The sequence below is a fragment of the Leguminivora glycinivorella genome, chromosome 8 (assembly GCF_023078275.1).
Source record: "Leguminivora glycinivorella isolate SPB_JAAS2020 chromosome 8, LegGlyc_1.1, whole genome shotgun sequence".
NCBI classification, from domain to species: domain Eukaryota; kingdom Metazoa; phylum Arthropoda; class Insecta; order Lepidoptera; family Tortricidae; genus Leguminivora; species Leguminivora glycinivorella.
Window position 1 is genome coordinate 22,541,659 of NC_062978.1, and position 23,661 is coordinate 22,565,319.

The 23,661-nt window shown below is 43.0% G+C and overlaps 3 protein-coding genes across 3 annotated transcripts in view; 2 read left to right on the forward strand and 1 right to left on the reverse strand.

Annotated features, from left to right (window-relative positions):
* Positions 1 to 16,619, reverse strand: part of LOC125229253 (WD repeat-containing protein 19) — a 42,559-nt gene extending 25,940 nt beyond the window's left edge. Inside the window, exons 1-12 of the mRNA XM_048134071.1 lie at positions 16,495 to 16,619; positions 16,139 to 16,296; positions 14,689 to 14,913; positions 14,102 to 14,312; positions 13,088 to 13,226; positions 9,412 to 9,553; positions 7,800 to 8,050; positions 6,161 to 6,381; positions 4,770 to 4,892; positions 3,662 to 3,755; positions 2,352 to 2,454; positions 1,837 to 2,037 (exon numbers count right to left, since the gene is read on the reverse strand). Of these exons, the coding sequence (XP_047990028.1) occupies positions 1,837 to 2,037; positions 2,352 to 2,454; positions 3,662 to 3,755; positions 4,770 to 4,892; positions 6,161 to 6,381; positions 7,800 to 8,050; positions 9,412 to 9,553; positions 13,088 to 13,226; positions 14,102 to 14,312; positions 14,689 to 14,913; positions 16,139 to 16,296; positions 16,495 to 16,509 (1,883 nt within the window). The 5' untranslated portion in view covers positions 16,510 to 16,619. The remainder of the gene's footprint in view (positions 1 to 1,836; positions 2,038 to 2,351; positions 2,455 to 3,661; positions 3,756 to 4,769; positions 4,893 to 6,160; positions 6,382 to 7,799; positions 8,051 to 9,411; positions 9,554 to 13,087; positions 13,227 to 14,101; positions 14,313 to 14,688; positions 14,914 to 16,138; positions 16,297 to 16,494) is intronic.
* Positions 16,620 to 17,250: 631 nt separating this feature from the next.
* Positions 17,251 to 19,291, forward strand: LOC125228833 (probable arginine--tRNA ligase, mitochondrial). The gene is made up of 3 exons (XM_048133523.1): positions 17,251 to 17,387; positions 17,552 to 18,653; positions 18,733 to 19,291. The coding sequence occupies exons 1-3, from the start codon at positions 17,352 to 17,354 to the stop codon at positions 19,230 to 19,232; spliced, it is 1,638 nt and encodes a 545-aa protein (XP_047989480.1). The 5' UTR covers positions 17,251 to 17,351; the 3' UTR covers positions 19,233 to 19,291.
* A 1,352-nt stretch (positions 19,292 to 20,643) lies between these two features.
* Positions 20,644 to 23,661, forward strand: part of LOC125229126 (histone acetyltransferase p300-like) — a 28,959-nt gene continuing 25,941 nt past the window's right edge. Inside the window, exon 1 of the mRNA XM_048133905.1 lies at positions 20,644 to 21,187. Coding sequence (XP_047989862.1) covers positions 21,103 to 21,187 — 85 coding nt within the window. The 5' untranslated portion in view covers positions 20,644 to 21,102. The remainder of the gene's footprint in view (positions 21,188 to 23,661) is intronic.

The following is a 23,661-nucleotide window of genomic DNA, read 5'->3' on the forward strand; positions in this document are numbered from 1 at the left end:
CGAGCGGCGGCCATACATTGGAGCGAGACACAGCGATGGGACTTTTCATTCGCACGTATGGCTGCCGCTCACCGCTGACGCGCTTAGACCAATGTCGTGGCTGGGCCGTAAGAGCAATGTTGTGCCTTTTTTAATGGTCTGGGAATGCAGTTACACCCCATGTGTGGGACTCGCCGATTCTTTTTCCTCCCCTAGCGAGAGGGGGGAAACTTAGCCCTACCCATTAAACCTACTCCGGCGTTGCTTCACTAACGGCGAGCTGGGATCGAAGCAGATGACGGTACATTGGTTTTGTGGACGAAGCAGATGTGTGATTCCGCGGTGTCGTTCCCCCCTAAATAAAAGGTGTCGTACTACCACGCACGGCTACGGTGTGGCACGGGTGCGGTGTGGACGCGTCTCGCGTGTGGCCGCGCTCTAGTGACTAGTGTGGACTCACGCGCCCTGCGGCCCGTAGCAGTACACGTCGCCGGAGAACAGTAACAGCGGCGCTGTGTCCGGAGGCACGGGTGCGGTGTGGACGCGGCTCGCGTGTGGCCGCGCTCTAGTGACTAGTGTGGACTCACGCGCCCTGCGGCCCGTAGCAGTACACGTCGCCGGAGAACAGTAACAGCGGCGCTGTGTCCGGAGGCACGGGTGCGGTGTGGACGCGGCTCGCGTGTGGCCGCGCTCTAGTGACTAGTGTGGACTCACGCGCCCTGCGGCCCGTAGCAGTACACGTCGCCGGAGAACAGTAACAGCGGCGCTGTGTCCGGAGGCACGGGTGCGGTGTGGACGCGGCTCGCGTGTGGCCGCGCTCTAGTGACTAGTGTGGACTCACGCGCCCTGCGGCCCGTAGCAGTACACGTCGCCGGAGAACAGTAACAGCGGCGCTGTGTCCGGAGGCACGGGTGCGGTGTGGACGCGGCTCGCGTGTGGCCGCGCTCTAGTGACTAGTGTGGACTCACGCGCCCTGCGGCCCGTAGCAGTACACGTCGCCGGAGAACAGTAACAGCGGCGCTGTGTCCGGTGGCACGGGTGCGGTGTGGACGCGGCTCGCGTGTGGCCGCGCTCTAGTGACTAGTGTGGACTCACGCGCCCTGCGGCCCGTAGCAGTACACGTCGCCGGAGAACAGTAACAGCGGCGCTGTGTCCGGAGGCACGGGTGCGGTGTGGACGCGGCTCGCGTGTGGCCGCGCTCTAGTGACTAGTGTGGACTCACGCGCCCTGCGGCCCGTAGCAGTACACGTCGCCGGAGAACAGTAACAGCGGCGCTGTGTCCGGAGGCACGGGTGTGGTGTGGACGCGGCTCGCGTGTGGCCGCGCACTAGTGACTAGTGTGGACTCACGCGCCCTACGGCCCGTAGCAGTACACGTCGCCGGAGAACAGTAACAGCGGCGCTGTATCCGGAGGCACGGGTGTGGTGTGGACGCGGCTCGCGTGTGGCCGCGCTCTAGTGACTAGTGTGGACTCACGCGCCCTGCGGCCCGTAGCAGTACACGTCGCCGGAGAACAGTAACAGCGACGCTGTGTCCGGAGGCACGGGTGCGGTGTGGACGCGGCTCGCGTGTGGCCGCGCTCTAGTGACTAGTGTGGACTCACGCGCCCTGCGGCCCGTAGCAGTACACGTCGCCGGAGAACAGTAACAGCGACGCTGTGTCCGGAGGCACGGGTGCGGTGTGGACGCGGCTCGCGTGTGGCCGCGCTCTAGTGACTAGTGTGGACTCACGCGCCCTGCGGCCCGTAGCAGTACACGTCGCCGGAGAACAATAACAGCGGCGCTGTGTCCAGAGGCACGGGTGCGGTGTGGACGCGGCTCGCGTGTGGCCGCGCTCTAGTGACTAGTGTGGACTCACGCGCCCTGCGGCCCGTAGCAGTACACGTCGCCGGAGAACAGTAACAGCGGCGCTGTGTCCGGAGGCACGGGTGTGGTGTGGACGAGTGTCGCGTGTGGACCGGCAGTGCCATGTGCGCTCAGATAACAGGTGTGGACGGCGCTCGGAGTGTGGACGGCGAACACGTTGCGTTCGGAGAGACAGATGTCCCAGATTACGCCTCTAGAATAACGGACATTGTCATGTTAGGTGGTAATTTTGTGATATTCGCATCAATTGATTTACAACAATAGGGGATATAACGCAAAACTCTGCACAGTAGGTGTTCCTAGCACATTGTGGAGGGCTTAGTGCGAACCATGGCGTCGAGAATAGGTAATGCCGTAATCATAGATGTAGGAATTAAGGAGATTGGACATGCCGGGCGATCTGTATTGAATACGCCTGTCGCAAGTTTTTTTTTTATTATTATAAATGGGCTTACTCTTGGCAAGTTCTTTTGAACCCACACAAAGCCCTGTTCAATCGTTAGTTACTTGATCGGTCCGGTGACTGTTGGCACGGTACACATCTCGCCGGATGCAGGACAGTAGACTAACACGCGGCGCCGCTCGTCAACGATGCAAGCGCGGGTACCGCCTGAAATAATATTAATAAATAAATATAATTCAACGGAGTTAATAACTGGATCGACAAAAAAGTCTAATAAAATGTAAAATCTGGTCATTTCACAAGAATCGGTTGAGAATAGGCTAGTTTCCTATACTTAAAATAAAATATTTTATGCAGTGCACGAAATAAAGCACCACAAAATTAGAAGAAATATATATATTTTTTTTTTTTTGAAATAGGCAGCAAACGAGCAGACGAGCCGCCTGATGGAAAGCAGTCATCGCCGCCCATGGACATAAGCAACATCAGGGGAGTCACCTATGCGTTGCCGACCTTTAAGAACCCTAAATACCTGCTTCTTGAAGAACCCCATGTCATAGCGCAAGGGGAACACCTCAGAAGGTAGCTCATTCCACAACTTGCATGTTCTGGGCAAAAATGAGCGAGAGGCCCGTTTGTTCTTGGTTTGCCACGTATCTAGAAAGTGAGGATGAACTTTGTTTCTTTGGCGGGAGGTGCGGTGATAAAAGCGCGACGGTGGCACCAGGTCAAAAAGTTCTTCAGAACACTCCCCGTTGTACAGACGGTAGAATAAGCACAGAGAGCCAACATCTCTCCGGAGGCTAAGAGGATCTAAACCGACTGTGAGTTCGGGATTGCCAACAATACGAACTGCCCGGCGTTGGATAGAGTCAAGTGGAAGAAGTTGATATTTCGGTGCCCCAGACCAGAGATGAGAACAGTACTCCATATGTGGTCGAACCTGTGCTTTGTATAGTAAAAGCCGGTGACCCGATGTGAAGTACTGTTTCGCTCTATTGAGTACCCCGAGCTTCTTAGAGGCCAGTTTGGCCTTGAGTTCCAAATGGACAGTTAGCTATGTTAAACATAATTTCTATTTAATAAATCAAAAATAAAGATATAAAGTAAATGAATTGACTGTGACGTCACTCCTCAGTATTTCATAGTAATTTCATATTAGCAAATTTTGACAGTTCTTAAACAGAAGCTGATTTGACTAGTAGGAAACTAGCCTATTGCAATATGAAAGCATTAGCGAAGGCTGTGATAGGCTGAATCTCATATCTACACGTCTGTAGATATAGATGGCTCAGCTTAAAGATCACGTACTAAAAAGGCAGTGGTTTCCCCCCCCCCTCGGAAGTTATCCTATTTCAAGGCGCTAACGCTTCGCTCAATAACGCACTCGTACAGGTAATGAAAAATAACGTACCAATGTCGCAGTACACGTTACGTATCCCGCAAGTGTGTTTGTAGCGGACGGAGGTCCGCCACTCCTCTAGGCCGAAGTACTCAATGTGGCCTTGCTGTTGACACACGAATTGAAAATTATGAGATTGATAAATGTTTATTAGTTTTGTAAACAACGAATTTGAGGTTCTACTTAAAGAATAGGGCCACAGGTTGAATATTCATACTCTCTGTAGGTCACTAACGTGTATGCACTACAGTCACCGGCAGTACCTACCATCGGACAAAAAAGGCGGGATTAAATTTTTACACCTCTTATGGCTCTAGAAATGAGATTATAATTATATGTAAGTTTTATAAGACCGATAAGAGAGTTTTTATTTTTTTTATTTTAGAAGATCTTCTACGTATAAGATATTATTTAATAGTTATGTTAAAATGTATCAATTCAATTTACGCGTCACGCGCAATAGGCTACTAGACTCGTATCGAATTTAGCACATCAAGTTATTGTTTTCTGTAGTATTTGACTTAAGAAATCAATATTTATAGCTTGCGGGCATTAAAAGTGCGTGATGACTGCGTATTTTTAATTAAAGATGTGTTTATGTTTTTTTTTAATTATGGACTCCGAAAACGGTGTTGGCCAATGGAGTGACGTCACATAATTCAGATCAACTATGGAAATTAGAGGTAGTAATCTGATCTCCATAGAAGCAACCTCTATTGTATTAAAATTCATAGTTCTTCACGGGTGTGACAATGTGAAATATTTTTTCTAAATATACTGACGTCATGTCATAGATATTCTATAGATTAATATGGCTGATGTTGTTTTTGCCTGATCACGTAAAAGTAAACTTTAAATAATTTTTTTGCGGGTTTTTAAGTCATAATAAAATATGGTACTATTTTTTTTCGTTTAATTAGACAGTAATTAATAATATAAGACATACTTTGAAAAAGGGTCAAGTAGCCTATTATCGTGACGCTTATTCGCGTCTTCGGCAATGAATGGCTTAATGCCAGGTGGTATTCTCGACCAGTCAACCATGGTAAGATTGTGTGAGATATTTATGCGGTCTTCATTTCGTGCGATGTTATTGCCGGTGACCGTTCAAGTAACTCACGTCAGTAACATATATGAAGAAATCGCTGGTGAGCTGTATGTCCGTGATGGCGGCGTCCTGCATGTGAGGCTCAGGAAACGTGATGGAGTCTCGCTTTGTGTTCTCAGGGTCAGAAGGCTCGATCTGTCGACAAAGTTAAATATATTTAGCGAGCCTGCAGAAACATCGTTGATGAGTGATGACACCTAGCGGAACGGCAAGTATGCATCCAATGTTTGGTGTCATTCTTGACCCGACGCTGTGATTGGATGGCGACCGTGACAGGACACGAACTGTCTCCGCGCGGGTACAGCAGGGCTGGCTGTACATACCGAGTGTAGCACGGCGCGGCCGGCACACAGCGCGGCGCAGTGCTCGCCGGCGGCCCGCAGCGTGTCCGCAGCGGCGGGGTACTGTCTCCGCGCGGGTACAGCAGGGCTGGCTGTACATACCGAGTGTAGCACGGCGCGGCCGGCACACAGCGCGGCGCAGTGCTCGCCGGCGGCCCGCAGCGTGTCCGCAGCGGCGGGGTACTGTCTCCGCGCGGGTACAGCAGGGCTGGCTGTACATACCGAGTGTAGCACGGCGCGGCCGGCACACAGCGCGGCGCAGTGCTCGCCGGCGGCCCGCAGCGTGTCCGCAGCGGCGGGGTACTGTCTCCGCGCGGGTACAGCAGGGCTGGCTGTACATACCGAGTGTAGCACGGCGCGGCCGGCACACAGCGCGGCGCAGTGCTCGCCGGCGGCCCGCAGCGTGTCCGCAGCGGCGGGGTACTGTCTCCGCGCGGGTACAGCAGGGCTGGCTGTACATACCGAGTGTAGCACGGCGCGGCCGGCACACAGCGCGGCGCAGTGCTCGCCGGCGGCCCGCAGCGTGTCCGCAGCGGCGGGGTACTGTCTCCGCGCGGGTACAGCAGGGCTGGCTGTACATACCGAGTGTAGCACGGCGCGGCCGGCACACAGCGCGGCGCAGTGCTCGCCGGCGGCCCGCAGCGTGTCCGCAGCGGCGGGGTACTGTCTCCGCGCGGGTACAGCAGGGCTGGCTGTACATACCGAGTGTAGCACGGCGCGGCCGGCACACAGCGCGGCGCAGTGCTCGCCGGCGGCCCGCAGCGTGTCCGCAGCGGCGGGGTACTGTCTCCGCGCGGGTACAGCAGGGCTGGCTGTACATACCGAGTGTAGCACGGCGCGGCCGGCACACAGCGCGGCGCAGTGCTCGCCGGCGGCCCGCAGCGTGTCCGCAGCGGCGGGGTACTGTCTCCGCGCGGGTACAGCAGGGCTGGCTGTACATACCGAGTGTAGCACGGCGCGGCCGGCACACAGCGCGGCGCAGTGCTCGCCGGCGGCCCGCAGCGTGTCCGCAGCGGCGGGGTACTGTCTCCGCGCGGGTACAGCAGGGCTGGCTGTACATACCGAGTGTAGCACGGCGCGGCCGGCACACAGCGCGGCGCAGTGCTCGCCGGCGGCCCGCAGCGTGTCCGCAGCGGCGGGGTACTGTCTCTGCGCGGGGACGCCGCCGCCGAGCGGGTACAGCCAGGCGTGAGCGTCGCGCGCGCTGATGATGTGAGACGAGCCGAGCGCGAGGAGTTGCGGTTCGAGGGGTAGCGCGTACGTCGCGAGGACGGTCGGCTCCGCTAGAACAATTAAAATTATATATGGGCATTTTCATTATGCTTAATTGTCGTCACAAAACTGACAGCGAGTTAATTTTTGTTAACGACTTACGCTAATTCGGGGACCCACATTCTGAAACTACCGCGGCGGCTTCAGCTACCGGCAAGGAATTCCACTCCTTGGCAGTGCGTATAGGAAAAGAAGAAGCAAAGTGCTTCGTACGAATTCGCGGAATATCTAATCTATCAAGTAAGGATGGAAACCGGCCGTGGCCATAAGGACTCATTAGACAAATAAACGCAATTCGGTTAGCAAATGAACGCGTGTCACTCACATCTAGCCTCGTCCTCGCCGACAGGGATGCACTGGTACAGCGTGGCCTCAGACAGGCTGGTGAGCGTGATGACCCTGGTCCCGTAGGCGGCGTGCAGAGCAGGGTTGTTACCACACAATAGCTATCTCAGTCACTCACATCTAGCCTCGTCCTCGCCGACAGGGATGCACTGGTACAGCGTGGCCTCAGACAGGCTGGTGAGCGTGATGACCCTGGTCCCGTAGGCGGCGTGCAGAGCAGGGTTGTTACCACACTATAGCTATCTCAGTCACTCACATCTAGCCTCGTCCTCGCCGACAGGGATGCACTGGTACAGCGTAGCCTCAGACAGGCTGGTGAGCGTAATGACCCTGGTCCCGTAGGCGGCGTGCAGAGCAGGGTTGTTACCACACTATAGCTATCTCAGTCACTCACATCTAGCCTCGTCCTCGCCGACAGGGATGCACTGGTACAGCGTGGCCTCAGACAGGCTGGTGAGCGTGATGACCCTGGTCCCGTAGGCGGCGTGCAGAGCAGGGTTGTTACCACACTATAGCTATCTCAGTCACTCACATCTAGCCTCGTCCTCGCCGACAGGGATGCACTGGTACAGCGTGGCCTCAGACAGGCTGGTGAGCGTGATGACCCTGGTCCCGTAGGCGGCGTGCAGAGCAGGGTTGTTACCACACTATAGCTATCTCAGTCACTCACATCTAGCCTCGTCCTCGCCGACAGGGATGCACTGGTACAGCGTGGCCTCAGACAGGCTGGTGAGCGTAATGACCCTGGTCCCGTAGGCGGCGTGCAGAGCAGGGTTGTTACCACACTATAGCTATCACAGTCACTCACATCTAGCCTCGTCCTCTCCGACAGGGATGCACTGGTACAGCGTGGGCTCAGACAGGCTCGTGAGCGTGATGACCCTGGTCCCGTAGGCGGCGTGCAGAGCAGGGTTGTTACTACACTATAACTATCTCAGTCACTCACATCTAGCCTCGTCCTCGCCGACAGGGATGCACTGGTAGAGCGTGGCCTCAGACAGGCTCGTGAGCGTGATGACCCTGGTCCCGTAGGCGGCGTGCAGAGCAGGGTTGTTACTACACTATAACTATCTCAGTCACTCACATCTAGCCTCGTCCTCGCCGACAGGGATGCACTGGTACAACGTGGCCTCAGACAGGCTCGTGAGCGTGATGACCCTGGTCCCGTAGGCGGCGTGCAAGGCCGGCAGGGTTGTCACGTACACGTTGAGATAGGCGCGGCCGGCGGTGGCCAACAGGCGCCCGTCCGAGCTCCACTCGCAGCGCTCGGCGCCGCCGGGGGGCAGCACTGAGCCGGAGACTTCGCCGTTGTTCCACACTGATATCAGCTTCAAACTGGAACAGATGGAATTTTAAATTTGAGAGCAAATTGACAAAATTAGTTCCTTTGAAGGCTTCAAGATCACACGTTCGTTTACTAATAAAATGGACAAATTATAAACTTGTCATTTTGTGCTTTTTAAACAATAGCCAAAGCGAACATCAATCTTCGGTTTCTTTCTGTACAGTGCGTCCATGCAATATAGCATATTCTTTTCGGATCTTGGAATAAATCTTTACCCACCTTTTGATGTGATGTGGGTCGATATGGCTATGACAAACCCTGTAGAAAGAGTAAATAAAACAAAAGTATGAAACTCACTGGTTGACGCCACACAAGGCGGCTTGTGGTTCCGCACTTGGAACAACTCTCCCCATCTCTTTAATATATCGTCACTACTTTTAAAAAATCTCGTATCTCACACTGCTCCTCAAAGTTAAAACGCAATAAGTCTATATGCATTCCATACATACTTATTACATTTTTCTTTTCATTAGGGTCCCGTAGTCAACTAGGAACCCTTATAGTTTCGCCATGTCTGTCTGTCCGTCCGTCCGTCCGTTCGTCCGCGGATAATCTCAGTAACCGTAATCACTAGAAAGCTGAAATTTGGTACGCCAATTTGGTATCAATCACGCCAACAAAGTGCAAAAATAATAAAAAAAATAAAAAAATGTTTTATTAGGGTACCCCCCCCCCCCTACATGTAAAATAGGGGCTGGTTTTTTTTTTTCATTCCAACCCCAACATGTGATATATTGTTGGATAGGTATTTAAAAATGAATAAGGGTTTACTAAGATCGTTTTTTGATAATATTAATATTTTCAGAAATAATCGCTCCTAAAGGAAAAAAAGTGCGCCCCCCCCCCCCTCTAACTTTTGAACCACATGTTTAAAAAATATGAAAAAAATCACAAAAGTAGAACTTTATAAAAAATTTCTAGGAAAATTGTTTTGAACTTGATAGGTTCAGTAGTTTTTGAGAAAAATACGGAAAACTACGGAACCCTACACTGAGCGTGGCCCGACACGTTCTTGGCCGGTTTTATTGACAGAAGATACAAGTTTTTTTCAAAGTAGTGACGATATGTCGTAAATGTCGTAATGGCTACGAGTCTCTTAGAGTTCTAAGAGAGGAAATAGACCAAAAGTATGAAACTCATTGGCTGTTGCCACACGAAGCGGCTTTCACTTGGAATTACTCCTCACCTCTTTCATATAGGTCGATATATTTTTTTTTTTTAAATTATAAATGGGCTTACTCTTGGCCACAGACTAGCCAAAGGCAAAGACGTGGCCTACGATGGAGTGAGCTGATATGGCAAGAACGAACGAGGATAGAGAGAGGCAATAAAACAAAAATACAAAACTCACTGGCTGTCGCCACACGAGGCGGCTTGCCCGTTGAACACTGCGACATCTGTCAAGCTCTCCTTGTGGTTCCGCACTTGGAATAACTCTTCACCCACCTCTTTGATGTGGGTCGATATGGCTATGACGAAGCCTGCACTGAACCCTAGAAACCAAGAATGAGAAATGATGTAAGTATCAGTAGCGTACCTACTTAAGAGGGCTTTCGTGTTAAAAATAGTGAAATCGCAACCGAGCGCTCGATCATACCGTATGTGGTATCAAATTAAAGGGCTTTGCGAGTAGTTTATAAATATATATCACATTATAGGACTTTTTCTACTTGGTCTAACATAATTTTTAAGAAAAAAAAAACCGTCGCCTTTCGGGTTCTGGTGAAAGCTACTTGCGAATGTTGGATTATGTAGAAATGTGTAAGTATTTTTTAAAACTGCTTTTAATGCTTTAATTATTAGATGGAAACACAAATGAATATACGTATAACGTTAAGGTTTGAGGAGTTTCCTCAATTCCTCATGAATCCGATTATATTATAAGAAATCGAAGCTTGACAAACTTTGACTTCAAAACATATGCTTAACAAACATAACTAAATAAATGTCACTGTTCTGAACTTAAATGCATGCTTTTCTTACAAAAATACCAAAGTCACTATGAGTGTGCCGTTCAGGTTTGAGGAGTTTGGTTCTGGCCATCATCAGCAGTTCCACTGCACCAAATGTCACTGTTCTGGACGAAAGTGCATGCTGTTCTTATAAAAATACCAAAGTCACTATAAGTATGCCGTTCAGATTTGAGGAGTTCGGTTCTGACCATCATCAGAAATTCCACTGCACCAAATGTCACTGTTCTGGATGAAAGTGCATGCTGTTCTTATAAAAATGGCAAAGTCACTATAAGCGTGCCGTTCAGATTTGAGGAGTTTGGTTCTGGCCATCATCAGCAGTTCCACTGCACCAAATGTCACTGTTCTGAACGAAAGTGCATGATGTTCTTATAAAAATACCAAAGTCACTATAAGCGTGCCGTTCAGATTTGAGGAGTTCGGTTCTGACCATCATCAGAAATTCCACTGCACCAAATGTCACTGTTCTGGACGAAAGTGCATGCTGTTCTTATAAAAATGGCAAAGTCACTATAAGCGTGCCGTTCAGATTTGAGGAGTTTGGTTCTGGCCATCATCAGCAGTTCCACTGCACCAAATGTCACTGTTCTGGACGAAAGTGCATGCTGTTCTTATAAAAATACCAAAGTCACTATAAGCGTGCCGTTCAGATTTGAGGAGTTCGGTTCTGACCATCATCAGAAATTCCACTGCACCAAATGTCACTGTTCTGTACGAAATTGCATGCTGTTCGTATAAAAATACCCAAGTCACTATAAGCGTGCCGTTCAGATTTGAAGAGTTCCGTTCTGGCCATCATCAGCAGTTCCACTGCACCAAATGTCACTGTTCCGTACCTAAATGCATGCTGTTCCTTTATTAACACAAAAATCACCATATGTATGCCTTTCAGATTTGAGGAGTTCCCTCGATTTCTCCAGGATCCCATCATCAGAACTGGGTTCTGAGAAAAATGGGACCAATCTGTATGTATATACATTCAATCAAAAAAAAAATTTTCAAAATCGGTCCAGGAACGACGGAGATATCGAGGAACAAACATAAAAAATAAAAAAAAAAAAAACATACAGACGACTTGATAACCGTCCTTCTTGAGATATGAGGCGACGGTTAAAAATATGAGAAAATGTCCAAAAGTGGTAATAATTGTACCGGTGAAGGCTCGTTTTCAAAAAATTGGCAAAAATCAATAATAGCAATTTATAATCACTTAGGCATAACAGTAAGTAAACGTTGCAGATTAATTTAGTACAAAACTTACTTCGATGTGATGTAGATTTTCAAAGAAATTGTCACTTAATTTTAGGTAATTTCTGAAAAAAATTGAATTCGCCTTAGGCTAGTTTACTCTTTTTCAAAAACTTAAAATAAAAATCTAGTCTGAAATGATTGTGGTACAGGATATACGAATTATAAATTGACCCGTTTTAATATTCAAAATTGTCCAAATTTTACAAATAAGATCGACTGATTCAGCTCTATACGTGCGTTTTTCTAAACGTGCATTAGAGAAAAATTCATAATTAATTTAGTGAGTTTTCAAAAATCCAGTCTTATAAAAATCAAGATAATAAGATGCTCTAACTGGAACTTGAATTAAATAAATCTATTGGATAACGGAAAGTGTAGTATTTCACCGACTAAAACTATCAATTTTACATTCTTTTGACGTTTTTTTTGAAAGCAGCCTTAAAGTAATTAGGAAAATGATCATATGATGTTTAAAAAGGTGATTTTCAGCTTTACCTGAATACCTGCCTTTTTTTAAGATATAGCCAGCAAACGAGCAGACGAGCCGCCTGATGGGAAGCGGTCATCGTCGCCCATGGACATAAGCAACGTCAGGGGAGCCACTAATGCGTTGCTGATCTTTGAGAATCCTATATACCTGCTTCTTGAAGAACCCCATGTTACAGCGCAAGGGAGACACAGACACCTCGGAATACTTTCTTTTATTCGAGATTACCTTATTACAACTTTACAGCTTGACAACGTGGCGTTTTAATTAGGTTAGTTGATAGGTTATTTTGACGACCGGTCTGGCTTAGTCGGTAGTGACCCTGCCTGCTAAACCGCGGTCCTAGGTTCGAATCCCGGTAAGGGCATTTATTTGTGTGATGAGCACATTGAGCACTGATATTTGCTCCTGAGTCATGGATGTTTTCTATCTATATAAGTATGTATACAGTACCGGTCAAAAGTTTGAGTTCACCACAGATGTCATATATACCATAGATCAAGCAAACGTATCTACTTAGCGTGTCAAATGAACTCAGTGAAATCCACTGAGTTGTCCGTCTTTACTCGCAGCTTGCAGCTTTCGGGCGTCAATTTTTGTAAGTTGAAGTCAACCAAAACATAAAAAATGCCACGTTACGTGATATTCAATTGCAACAACACAAAAATTATGAACAATTAAGAGCCTGAGACATATTTAAAATTACAGGCAAGAATCAACTTCAGTACAAAATTTGACACGCTCGGCCCCTATACAAATATATGAATTTGTTTCTTCTATCTAAATTAAGTTCTGTGGAGTTCACCCTTTGATTTCGGTACAAATGAGTACTTTTGTACGATAATTATCTTCGGTTTGGTAGTCGAAATATGTTTTCAACTTATATTTATTGTTTTGTGGAGATTTGTTTTACTAGTTAGACACAATTCCCGTACCTTTCTTTCACTAAAATCTAATAAACATGACGGCAAAATGCTAGTTATATTTATGGCCTTGCCTTTGCCACTAATTGAGACACATCTTTACACGAAACACAGTTTTAGCCAGATAATATAGGCCAAATAATTATTTAGCCTATAAGATTTGAGGGAAACAGATGTTAAATAAAATATAAATTGTTTACGAAACAAATTTTGACGTCTGAACTACAAAAAACTATCTCTCTAAAGCAGTCAATTGTACTGAAAACAAGGAGTGAACTTAAATTTTTGACCGGTACTGTATCGTCGCTTAGCACCAGTACAAGCTTTGCTTAATTTAGGGCTAAGTTGATCTGTGTAAGGTGTAAAAAAAAAAATAGTGACTAGAGTACTTACCTATAAGAATATACCCATCCCCATACCACTTGTAGGCGACAATAGAACCATATCGCTGTTGGAAGGCTAGTTCTATGGGATTATCCGGGTTCAGTAGATTGTACAGGTACAAAGTCCTTTTGCCTACTACCAAGCTGATCTGAAATTTAAGAAAAATTACAACTCAACTTTAAATATAGAAATTGAAGACTTATGGCGTATGAAACTTAAATTTATCCTTCGAGAAAAGGGCGTAGGTACGACCGGTCTGGCTCAGTCGGTAGTGACCCTGCCTGCTGAGCCGCGGTCCTGGGTTCGAATCCCGGTAAGGGAATTTATTTGTGATGAGCACAGATATTTGTTCCTGAGTCATGGATGTTTTCTATGTATATAAGTATGTATTTATCTATATAAGTATGTATATCGTCGCTTAGCACCCATAGTACAAGCTTTGCTTAGTTTGGGGCTAAGTTGATCTGTGTAAGGTGTCCCCAATATTTATTTTTTATTTTATTTATTTATAAAGGCACCGCACCTGCAACCCGTCTGGTGGTTCAGGTGTCCATGGGCGGCGGTGATTGCTCAGTCGATCCTTCCTATCTACTCGTTAGCTTCCTATCTCATAAAAAAACTACGGAACCGTCAACAGGTGGTATCTTAGACGACATTAAAGCAGCCGTCTAAATGGTATATTTGTATGATGTAGTTAGTTATAGATGTAGTCAGTCATGAGTGCTCATTACTTCATTCAGTCAGCCTTACATGGCGACCCTGACAGACGTGTTTAACCCCTGAATATAATTGCAGTGTTCTCCACCGGAACTCGCTTGTCAGCCTTCATTTCAGAACACTGCAGGTCGTTAGGCGTGTCGCGCAAGGATGTGACCCGCAGTGTGTTCCCATCAGCATTGTTAATGGAGAGACTCTTGTTCTCCGATGCTAGGACGAGAAGACGAGAATGTTGTCCTTGTTCCCTTACTTATTCATATATGTTTCTGATCTTACATGGCGACCCAATTATCCATTAAACGTTACCGTGTTCTCCCCCGGAACTCGTTCGTCAGCCTTCATTTCAGAGCACTGCAGGTCGTTGGGCGTGTCCCGCAGAGAGATGACCCGTAGTGTATCTCCGTCCGCATTGTTGATGGAGAGACTCTTGTCCTCTGATGCTAGGACAAGGATGTTGTCCTTGTTCCATGCTGCGCTTGTTATTTTCTTTGTGTGCTTGCCTATTATTGGTATTCGTCTGGGAAAAATATAAATTCTTACTAGCTTTTAATTAACGAAATATATAAAACAGCCTCATATTAAACGCTTCAGATTAGTGAAAAGAATTACAGTACATATGATGCGGGTATAGCCTAGTAGCTTGCGCAATACATTATCCTACTTGCCCATGTTGAAAGTTTTAAAGAAGAGGTAATATGTAACTTGTGATTTAATTGATCGCCACTCATTTCCTATTTTCTCTTTGCCGCAATTAAAATTCTTAGAATTTCTAAACAGAATAAAATATACTTGTTGTTGCATTTAGAGACACTTAGACATCTAAAAATTCGAATAGAATGAGACCTATCACGTTAAAAGCAGAGCATCAATATTAATACTCATGAACAACTTACTTCGTGGTATGATGATTATACAAAGCGAGGTTTCCCTTCTGTGTGCCAATAGCAAGCATTGGTTCACCGTAACCCCAGGCAAGGCAGGAAGGTGCCTCCCGCAGCCCTGTCTCCACGTTCAGTCGCTTGTTGGAATGGCATTCCCAGAGTAACACGGAGTTACTGTTCGGAGTTATAGCCGCTAGGTAGTCACCATCATTGTCCCATTCCATTCCAGCACAGAGGCTGAAGAGAAAAATGGGTATTGTATTAATCCATACTAATATTTTCTAAATAGGAGGTGTGTGTGTCTGTTTGTTTGTCTGTCTTTCACGGCAAAACGGAGCAACAAACTGGTGTGATTTTTAAGTGGTGATAGTTGAAAGGATGGAGAGTGACATAGACTACTTTTTGTCTCCCTCTAACCTCCCACTTCCATCAAATGGGGGGTGGGGGGTGGAAGAAGGTATGGGGCAATCCACAATTCGAATATAACGCGAGCGAAACAGCAGACAAAAGCTAGGTGGTTATTAAACCTTACAAGGTTTGAAAATAACATACTAGAATACTTAAGCCTCATTTACTATAGAAGCAGGGGCGGCTCACTCCGCGATTCCATCGCCGCGCTACAAGTACATGCGGGCAGCCGCGAGTTCGCGGCCTAATCAGGGGTGGCTCGCATTCTCACGGAACGCTTGTTCGCACTTTCTATTGTTACTATACGTCGCGAGTTTTTTTAAAGGTTCATACGCGATATCCGCGTGTGGAATGGCTAATAACGCTTAGTTAAACAAACATTACGAATAAAATAGGACAATCTTACACAGATCTACTATTGAATATGTCATTTATGGCCTACGGAAACGTTCAATCAGGCTTGTGACGTTGGGATTTAAACAAAAATATATAAATACTGTATATACCTAGAAAGTACCCAAGACCTGAATATAATAGCATAACATTTTATCTGGGTATTAATTTTTTTAATACATAGGCAACCCTAGCGTCCGACGCTGCGCATGTGCGGCTCGTTTCTTTGTAATCATTTTGTAGGTATCTAAAAAGGCGGCATTTCGTGAACTTCAAAGCAGTGGGCCTTCTGTACTTGTACTATTATATATTCTGTGATAGAAGTCATACAAGGTTGTGTGTCTCAGGAATTATTAAATTCTAATCTTGTAAGGCACTAAAAAGATCTAGGTAGGAATATCATATTATATAAGCACATCACTGTACACACAATCATATGTCACAGCCAGTATGTTTTGGCTCGTCATTAAATTATACACACCCATATGTGTAAATGAACCATGGACTCAATATTGTAGTTCAGTATTGTAATAAATATTAATATTGTAGTGATATTATTGCACAAATTCACTCAAACCTTAAGTGTGTGTAAAATGATAAAAGCATGTGAAATCTTCCTTCCTTAGTAAGTTTTTATAATAATTTATTAAATAACACCTACCCTTGCAACTTCATGCGTTCCATTAGCTGCCCACTGCGGTCATGTACGGCCACCGTCGCATCTGTCCCCGTAGTCGCGAGCAGCGACCGGCCTTCACCCTTCTGCCACGCGAAGTATAACTCGCCCAACCCATGGGGCTGTTCTATTGTATATAATAGCTGGAAACATGGGTACATGATGATATTTTTCTAATTAATTAATAAAAGCATTCAAGGACATGCTTTGCGGGTTATGTTAGCGCAAGTAACAGAAATCTCTAATGAATATTAATGAATTAATCATTTTAATTTGATTATAATAATATTACCCATTCTGAATCCCTAAAACTGTATGGGAGATATTTGAATACTACGAACCTTTGGGGCTGTCATAATTTTATTCCTCGTAGATAATGTAGGTAGTAAGTTAGTTTAATTCATATTTTTAATATAAAACCAACTTTTATTTCAGAAACTTCGAATGTTTGGGCCAAACTATAAATAAAGTTCACAACTGTCAAACGGTCATTGTTGTTACATTCCGCTGCTAAGCAACGATGTCGGGCAGTCTTTTAGGGTCAGTTAAATGCACACGAGTTGACGATGCGCTGATATTTCTTGAAATAGAAAAATATTCTATGCTTGAGCAGTGAACCGAATTTAAGTTAACTAAACAGTAACTCAGTTCAATCTGAAAATTCTGTTAGTTTCAAGACGTTCTGGGCGAGACGCCGATGTTGACTCGACAGAAAACACCTGCCCAACTGGTGGATCTAATTAGGTCATTCAGAAATCAGAACTTAAGAGATCTAGATTAATGATTATGAAGTATTGTATAAACAATAAATGCAAATAAATTTTATTGTAAATAGTATGCTAAAACAATATTAAATAGAACATAAAGAACTTGGACTGTAATCCACGTTTTTAAGCATGGCTCGAATCAATGACACTGATGACATTTTTGACAAACATGACAGCCAAATGACAGCCTGCTGAGCAGGCAGGCAAATAGAGTAGATTGGTACATATTTATCTTATCAATTTGTACTGAAATCAACTTTCTTCCCTTGTATTAATGTTCAATATTCAATAGCAATACATATTCTGTTAACCAGAAATAAAGTAAAATAACATATGTTATTGCTCTAATACCTTTTTTGAAAAAGCTATGTTGTAATTCAAAAATATTTAATAACATATACTTTAAGGTGTATCAAACTTTAACTTATAAAATGACCTCAAAATTAAGGTGTCTTCTATTGGAGAAGGTAAAACAATATTGCTATTTTTTTTACCTATTTATATATCCATTTATCGCACATTTTGAACTAAGAAATACTCATTATATTATTATATTTCCTTAGTATATCAGGAATGATTAAATACAATGTAATGTATTGATAACATTAACTCTAAAATAAACTGTTATTAGTTCACAGACAGACTCAACAAGAACTTAATGTCAAGAAATGTAAAAAACATGCAAGTAACATACAGACATAATGAAAATAATTTTCTTCTGAAACTACCCATTCAGGAAGTAGCAGCTGCCGAACTATCTAATGATAAATACACATTTAACAACTCTGAATATATTCAACTTTATGTCAGGCGAGCTGATTTTATTCAGTCCGTAATTGAAGGAATAATATCTAAAGATGTGCAGCAGGATACCAAACCAAAGAAAGTAGTTTTAGATTTCAGCTCCCCAAACATTGCAAAACCATTTCATGTTGGACATCTAAGATCCACGATTATTGGCAACTTCATTGCAAATATCAATAAATACTACAACCATGATGTCACAAGAATTAATTACTTGGGTGACTGGGGCACGCAATTCGGCTTACTGCAGTATGGTCTGAAAGCCAAGAAACTCAACTTAGATGATATTAAAGATAAACCAATAGAGAAATTGTATGAAGCTTATGTATATGCTAATAAATTAGCTTCTACAGATGAGAATGTGCGGGAAGAGGCTAGACGTTACTTCACTAGCATTGAACAAGGACAGGAAGACTTGGGAAACTGGAAGAAAATTAGGGAATTCACAGTTCAGGAATTAGAAAAAGTTTATCAAAGATTGGGTATACAATTTGATGATTATCTCTGGGAGTCTGATTATAATGCTAATGCCATAAAAGGCATAATGGACACTCTGGAAAGACTGAGTATTCTTCATACTGACGAGGAAGGCAAAAAGGTTGCCACAGTTCATGATAAGAATGTGACAGTATTAAAAAGCGACAATTCTACTTTGTACATGTCCAGAGACATTGCGGGGCTGCTACACAGATATATCAAATATCAATTTAATGAAATGTTGTATATAGTAGACAACGCACAGACAGATCATTTTGCAACACTATTTGAAATAGTAAAACAAGTTAATAGTGATCTAGTAAATGGTTGCAAACATATAAAGTTTGGCAGAATAAAGGGAATGAGTACTAGATCGGGCAATGTAGTATTTTTAAGCAATATTCTAGATGAAGCTAAGAACAAAATGTATGAACAGCAAAAAGAATCAAAAAGTAATTTGTTACAAATTTATATTTAATTTTTTTTTGTTTTACTTTAGAATAATTACTATGTTAAGTTTTTTGTTTTCAGATACAAGAACTGCAGCATTGAATGATGAAACTTGTGACATCCTCGGTACTACAGCAGTAGTCATCAATGACTTGAAACAGAAAAGACTAAGAGACTACACATTTGATTGGGACAGAGCCCTACAGAGTGAAGGAGACAGTGGTATCAAACTGCAATACCTTCACTGTCGACTTTGGAGCTTGGAACAAAACTGCGATATCACTATACCAGAGAAATGCGACCCGCGTCTCATATCCGAGCAAGTAATAGGCGACGTTGTAGCAGAACTGGCGAAATTCGAAACCGTTCTAAATAGGTCGTATACGGAATATGAGGCGTGTGTCATAGTGAGCTATCTGTTTCGCTTGGCGCGACATGTAAATAGAATGTTTAACGAGCTGAAAGTGAGGAACGTTGACGCGGACGTGGCTGCACAGAGGCTTCTCGTCTTTCATTCAGCGCGATTAGTAGTTAAGACAGGTTTGGAGATTCTTGGAGTCAAACCATTACATGAAATGTAGATAAATATTGCAATATTTTTAGTTAGAATATAATGAGAGTTATTCAAATAAAAGTATGCATTTAATTTTGCCTTTTATATTAATTACTTGAATATCATAAACCTTACACCTATGAGACATGAAACTATAGCATACCTAAATTATATATTATTACGAAATTTGAGCAGTTTCGTGTGCTCTGGCTCGGCATTTTCGCGAAAAAAGATTCAAAAACTTTTTTTTCTAAAATAGGTAAATTTAATGTTTTTCCTACTCAGAATCACGAAAAAATATTTTTGGTGGCTGTTCTCGCGAAAATGCCCGCCTACCTCATTTGGAAATTCATTCTTGAGGTTATGAATGTATAGTTACAGCTATTTAAATAGTAAATTCCTAAATGTTTTTATTAAAAAAAGAGAAAACTAAAAAAATCTACATTATTTCCCGCGCAAGCGCAACGAATAGATGAAAACTTATCGGAAGTAGAACCAGCCATAGACAGTGTAAACCTAGAAAACTTGCCTTGCTGATAGTTTTTTTTTTTTTCTATTTTCTATGAGACGATAACAAAATCCCGCCTACATTTTAAATACTTTGGATATTAATATTTTTTTCTACTGAGGGAAGTGGCTTGACTTTACTATAATGTGTAAATATTAAAAGGTTCCATCACACATTTGGTTGGATTTTGTAATACATTCGTCATACTATGCGTACAACAATAAGAGAAAACTATTCTTTTACATTTTAAAGATCTTTAATCTAAATAAAGCAATTTTATATAAATAATCCTAAAATGTTACGGACATCACTAGAATTCCTACAACTTTTGAATATACACTTTACAGAGTCACATATATAGAAAAGGTTTAAAAAAGTTGTAAAATAATAATTTTCAGTATTCATTCTATACACTTAAATGAAGCCTGCATTGTTTTTTTTATTATAACTCTGTTATGGAATTATGTTCATGAAATAGAATGGCATTAATTTGTGATTCCTGTGCCTGAAAAAATATAATTTGTCTGTGGTAACCTCTAGACAAGTAGACACGTCGTATTGATGATGACCACTCCCAATGTGGCGGGAATTTTCAAGCGCTCTTACCTTACTCGTCAAATGACAACTTTTACAATACTTGGACATAAACCACCGCCCACATGTACTACTTTAATTTAAAATAATTTATTTTATGTCAATGATTTCAATATTTTTCACATTTTCTTTGATATTTATCTAATTTTTAAGTTTTATATCTTCGTGTTTCTTCGGGAAACTTCGGATTTGGACGCGGTGACGTCAGAATAATCGGACCGATCCTGCGTCAAATCTTCACTTCCGGCAGTCACGTGGTACGCATTAGCCAATCACAGCGCGTATTCGCTTTGTAGGCCGACATTTTCTGACAAGCGTAGAAAAAGTTTTCATCAACAGCCGCCATTTTGCGCTGGAGAGACTGAGAAGAATTTCGGAATTTGTCGTGTAAATTTTCTGTTTTTTCTTACATCATTTTATCATAAACTATACCATTCCGTGCATTTTAAAGTGTTAAGTGAAATCGTGTTGTTGGATCGCTAAAATAAGTTCTATAAAGTGGCAAAAATCTGGTGATATTGTTTTCATTCATTGTGCTAGTTCCGACGGAAGATGGTGAGAGGGTCTGTGTAGCTCTTCGATTCGGAGCTTTGTAATGGCGAATACTTAGTGAGAATTTGTAATATGTGCCTTCAATGGTGCGAAGGACATCGAACGATCGGGATGTGGGTGAATTACATTATAATGGATGACAAATCGCTTTAAAATGTTATTTCTTGATAATATAAGACATAAAAGTGTTCTTTGAATCGGCGGGCCGAATATTGACGACGGCTTACGTTTAGTAAACAGAGCCATGGCCGATCATCATGTGGATGAACCGCCGAACAAGCGGGCTAAAATGATCCGGGACCCTTTTCAGGGTCCCTCGGACGCCGCAGGTGAGTACTTTAATGTTTTTAATCGGTTTACCAAGGGTTGGAATACACTTCTGTCATGAAATCTTGCCGTGAATTTTGACATTTTGTCTGCGATCTTGTTAGCGCCTCGCAGCGTAAGTTGCGTCGTATTTATCGTTCTATAGTTTATTAAGCAAGGAATTGCGTTGCTTTATTATTTCTAATGGTATTTTATTTTATTAGGCCTGAAATTTTGCGATATTTCGCACTTAAATACATGTAAATGTTTGCACCCTTACAATGTAGGGTAAAGTGGAATTAATCAAATTCAGTGCAGTTCGTAGCTAATTTAATAATTTAAGACGAATCTAAACAATATCTTTAATGATATACAATAGCTACAGGACCACTGAATGTACTGGTGTAATGTTTTATTTATTTATTTTTGAAGTTACATATTTTTCTAATTCAAAGTTTTCATTGTGATATTTGAAGAAATAAATGGTTTTGTAAGATAAACTAACAATAATTTACTTCCTTGTGGCCTTCTGTATATGAAGAAATTATAGTTTTTGCTATTTTATTTCACAACATTGAAAATTTTGGGTGACCTACATTTTTAGTCTAAAGTTACTTTCATGTGGTATACTTGTGATTTGCCCTATTTTTTAATATTTTATAGAAATAGCACCTAAAAGTAAAAACATTTTAACTCTAGTTTTATCACATAACCTTAGTTAAACATGCTGTCAACTTGATTGTTTAGTAAACTATCTTAGTTTTTATTTATTTATTTACATACAAAAACAAATTCTGGTTGTTTATACATATTATAAATAAGTGTAAATTTACCAAATCTTTTATGTTTTCTCGTTTAGCTACAAGCATACTTACCAGAAAACAGACTAGAATATTTAAATACAAAAACAATGTCACTGATACAAAACATAACAAGATGAAGATATAATTTGTGACATTGTCAATAAAGCTCAATAAAGTTTAAAGTCAAGACAATAAATTCATTTTTGGATACTTAGTACGAGGGCTGATTGGAAAGTTCGCGGCCTGACCATTAAAAAAAAAAACTTAGTTTCTTTTTCCTGCCGTCATTTTGAACTGTCATTATTTAGTTGTCATCCCGCGAAATTTTAATTAAATGCAATATTTTAAAATAAGTTTTTCCTCTCATTTAAAAATACGTGTAAGCAGTTTTTTCACAATGGTCAATTTGGAGCAACGTGATGTAATTAAATATCTTCATAGAAAAGGATTGACTGCGAAACAAATTTATGAAGATATGCAGTGTACATTAGGGCAATCCGGTCCATCATATACGATGGTAAAAAAGTGGGCAGCTGAATTCAAGCGGGGACGAGTCAGTATCGCAGATGACCCTCGCTCCGGGAGGCCAACTACTGCGACCAATCCAAATAATGTGGCAACTGTATGCAAAATGATAATCCAAGACCGACGGTTAAAAGTGAGAGAAATAGCCGACATCGTAGGCATCTCCTGTGAAAAAACTCAAAATATTATAGTTAACGAATTAGGGTTTTCCAAGGTGTCGGCGAGATAGGTTCCAAAGCTCCTTTCAGTGGAACAAAAAATCACTCGTCTAACAATTTCACGCGACTGTCTAGACCTGTATGAAGCTGACCCTCAAGACTATTTGGACAGATATGTTACTATGGATGAGACATGGGTCTACCACTATACGCCCGAGACTAAACAGCAATCAAAACAGTGGGTTCGTGCTGGATCTCCGCCACCCAAAAAGGCAAAGGCCATTTTGTCGGCAAATAAAGTTATGGCATCAGTGTTCTGGGACGCAAAGGGTGTAATAATGGTTGACTATCTCCAAAAAGGTACGACTATAAACTCGGACTATTATTGCGAACTTTTACGTCGATTACGTCGACTTTTACGTCGACTTTGAAAGTAAAAAGACCTGGAGTGCTGACAAAGAAAGTTCTTTTCCACCAGGACAATGCACGCGTGCATACGTCACTAAAGTCAATGGCAGAAATTCATAATTGCGGGTTTGAATTATTGCCGCATCTGCCTTATTCACCCGATTTGGCACCATCGGACTTCCATTTATTTCCAAACTTAAAAAAAACACATGGGTGGTAAGAAATTTTTGACCAACGACGAGGTCGAAGCTGAAGTGGATACCTATTTTGAAGGCCTGGAGGATTTTTTTTTTAAAAGTGGTATAATGGCTTTGGAATCCAGATGGAATAAGTGCAAAGACCTTAACGGGGACTACGTAGAGAAATAAAAATATTATAAAAAAACTTTGGTTTTGATTTCATACTTAAGCCGCGAACTTTTCAATCAGCCCTCGTATGTATGTAAAGCAAGTGTCCTTATAATATTATGTGAGTGTGTTTAGTAAAACATCCCACTTTGTTGATTGCTATAAAACCGCTTTGTCTTTGTAACCAACAAAGTGGGTGTTCTGCTAAACACACTCACATATTATACTAACATTTATCCTGAGTCTAGTAATTCCA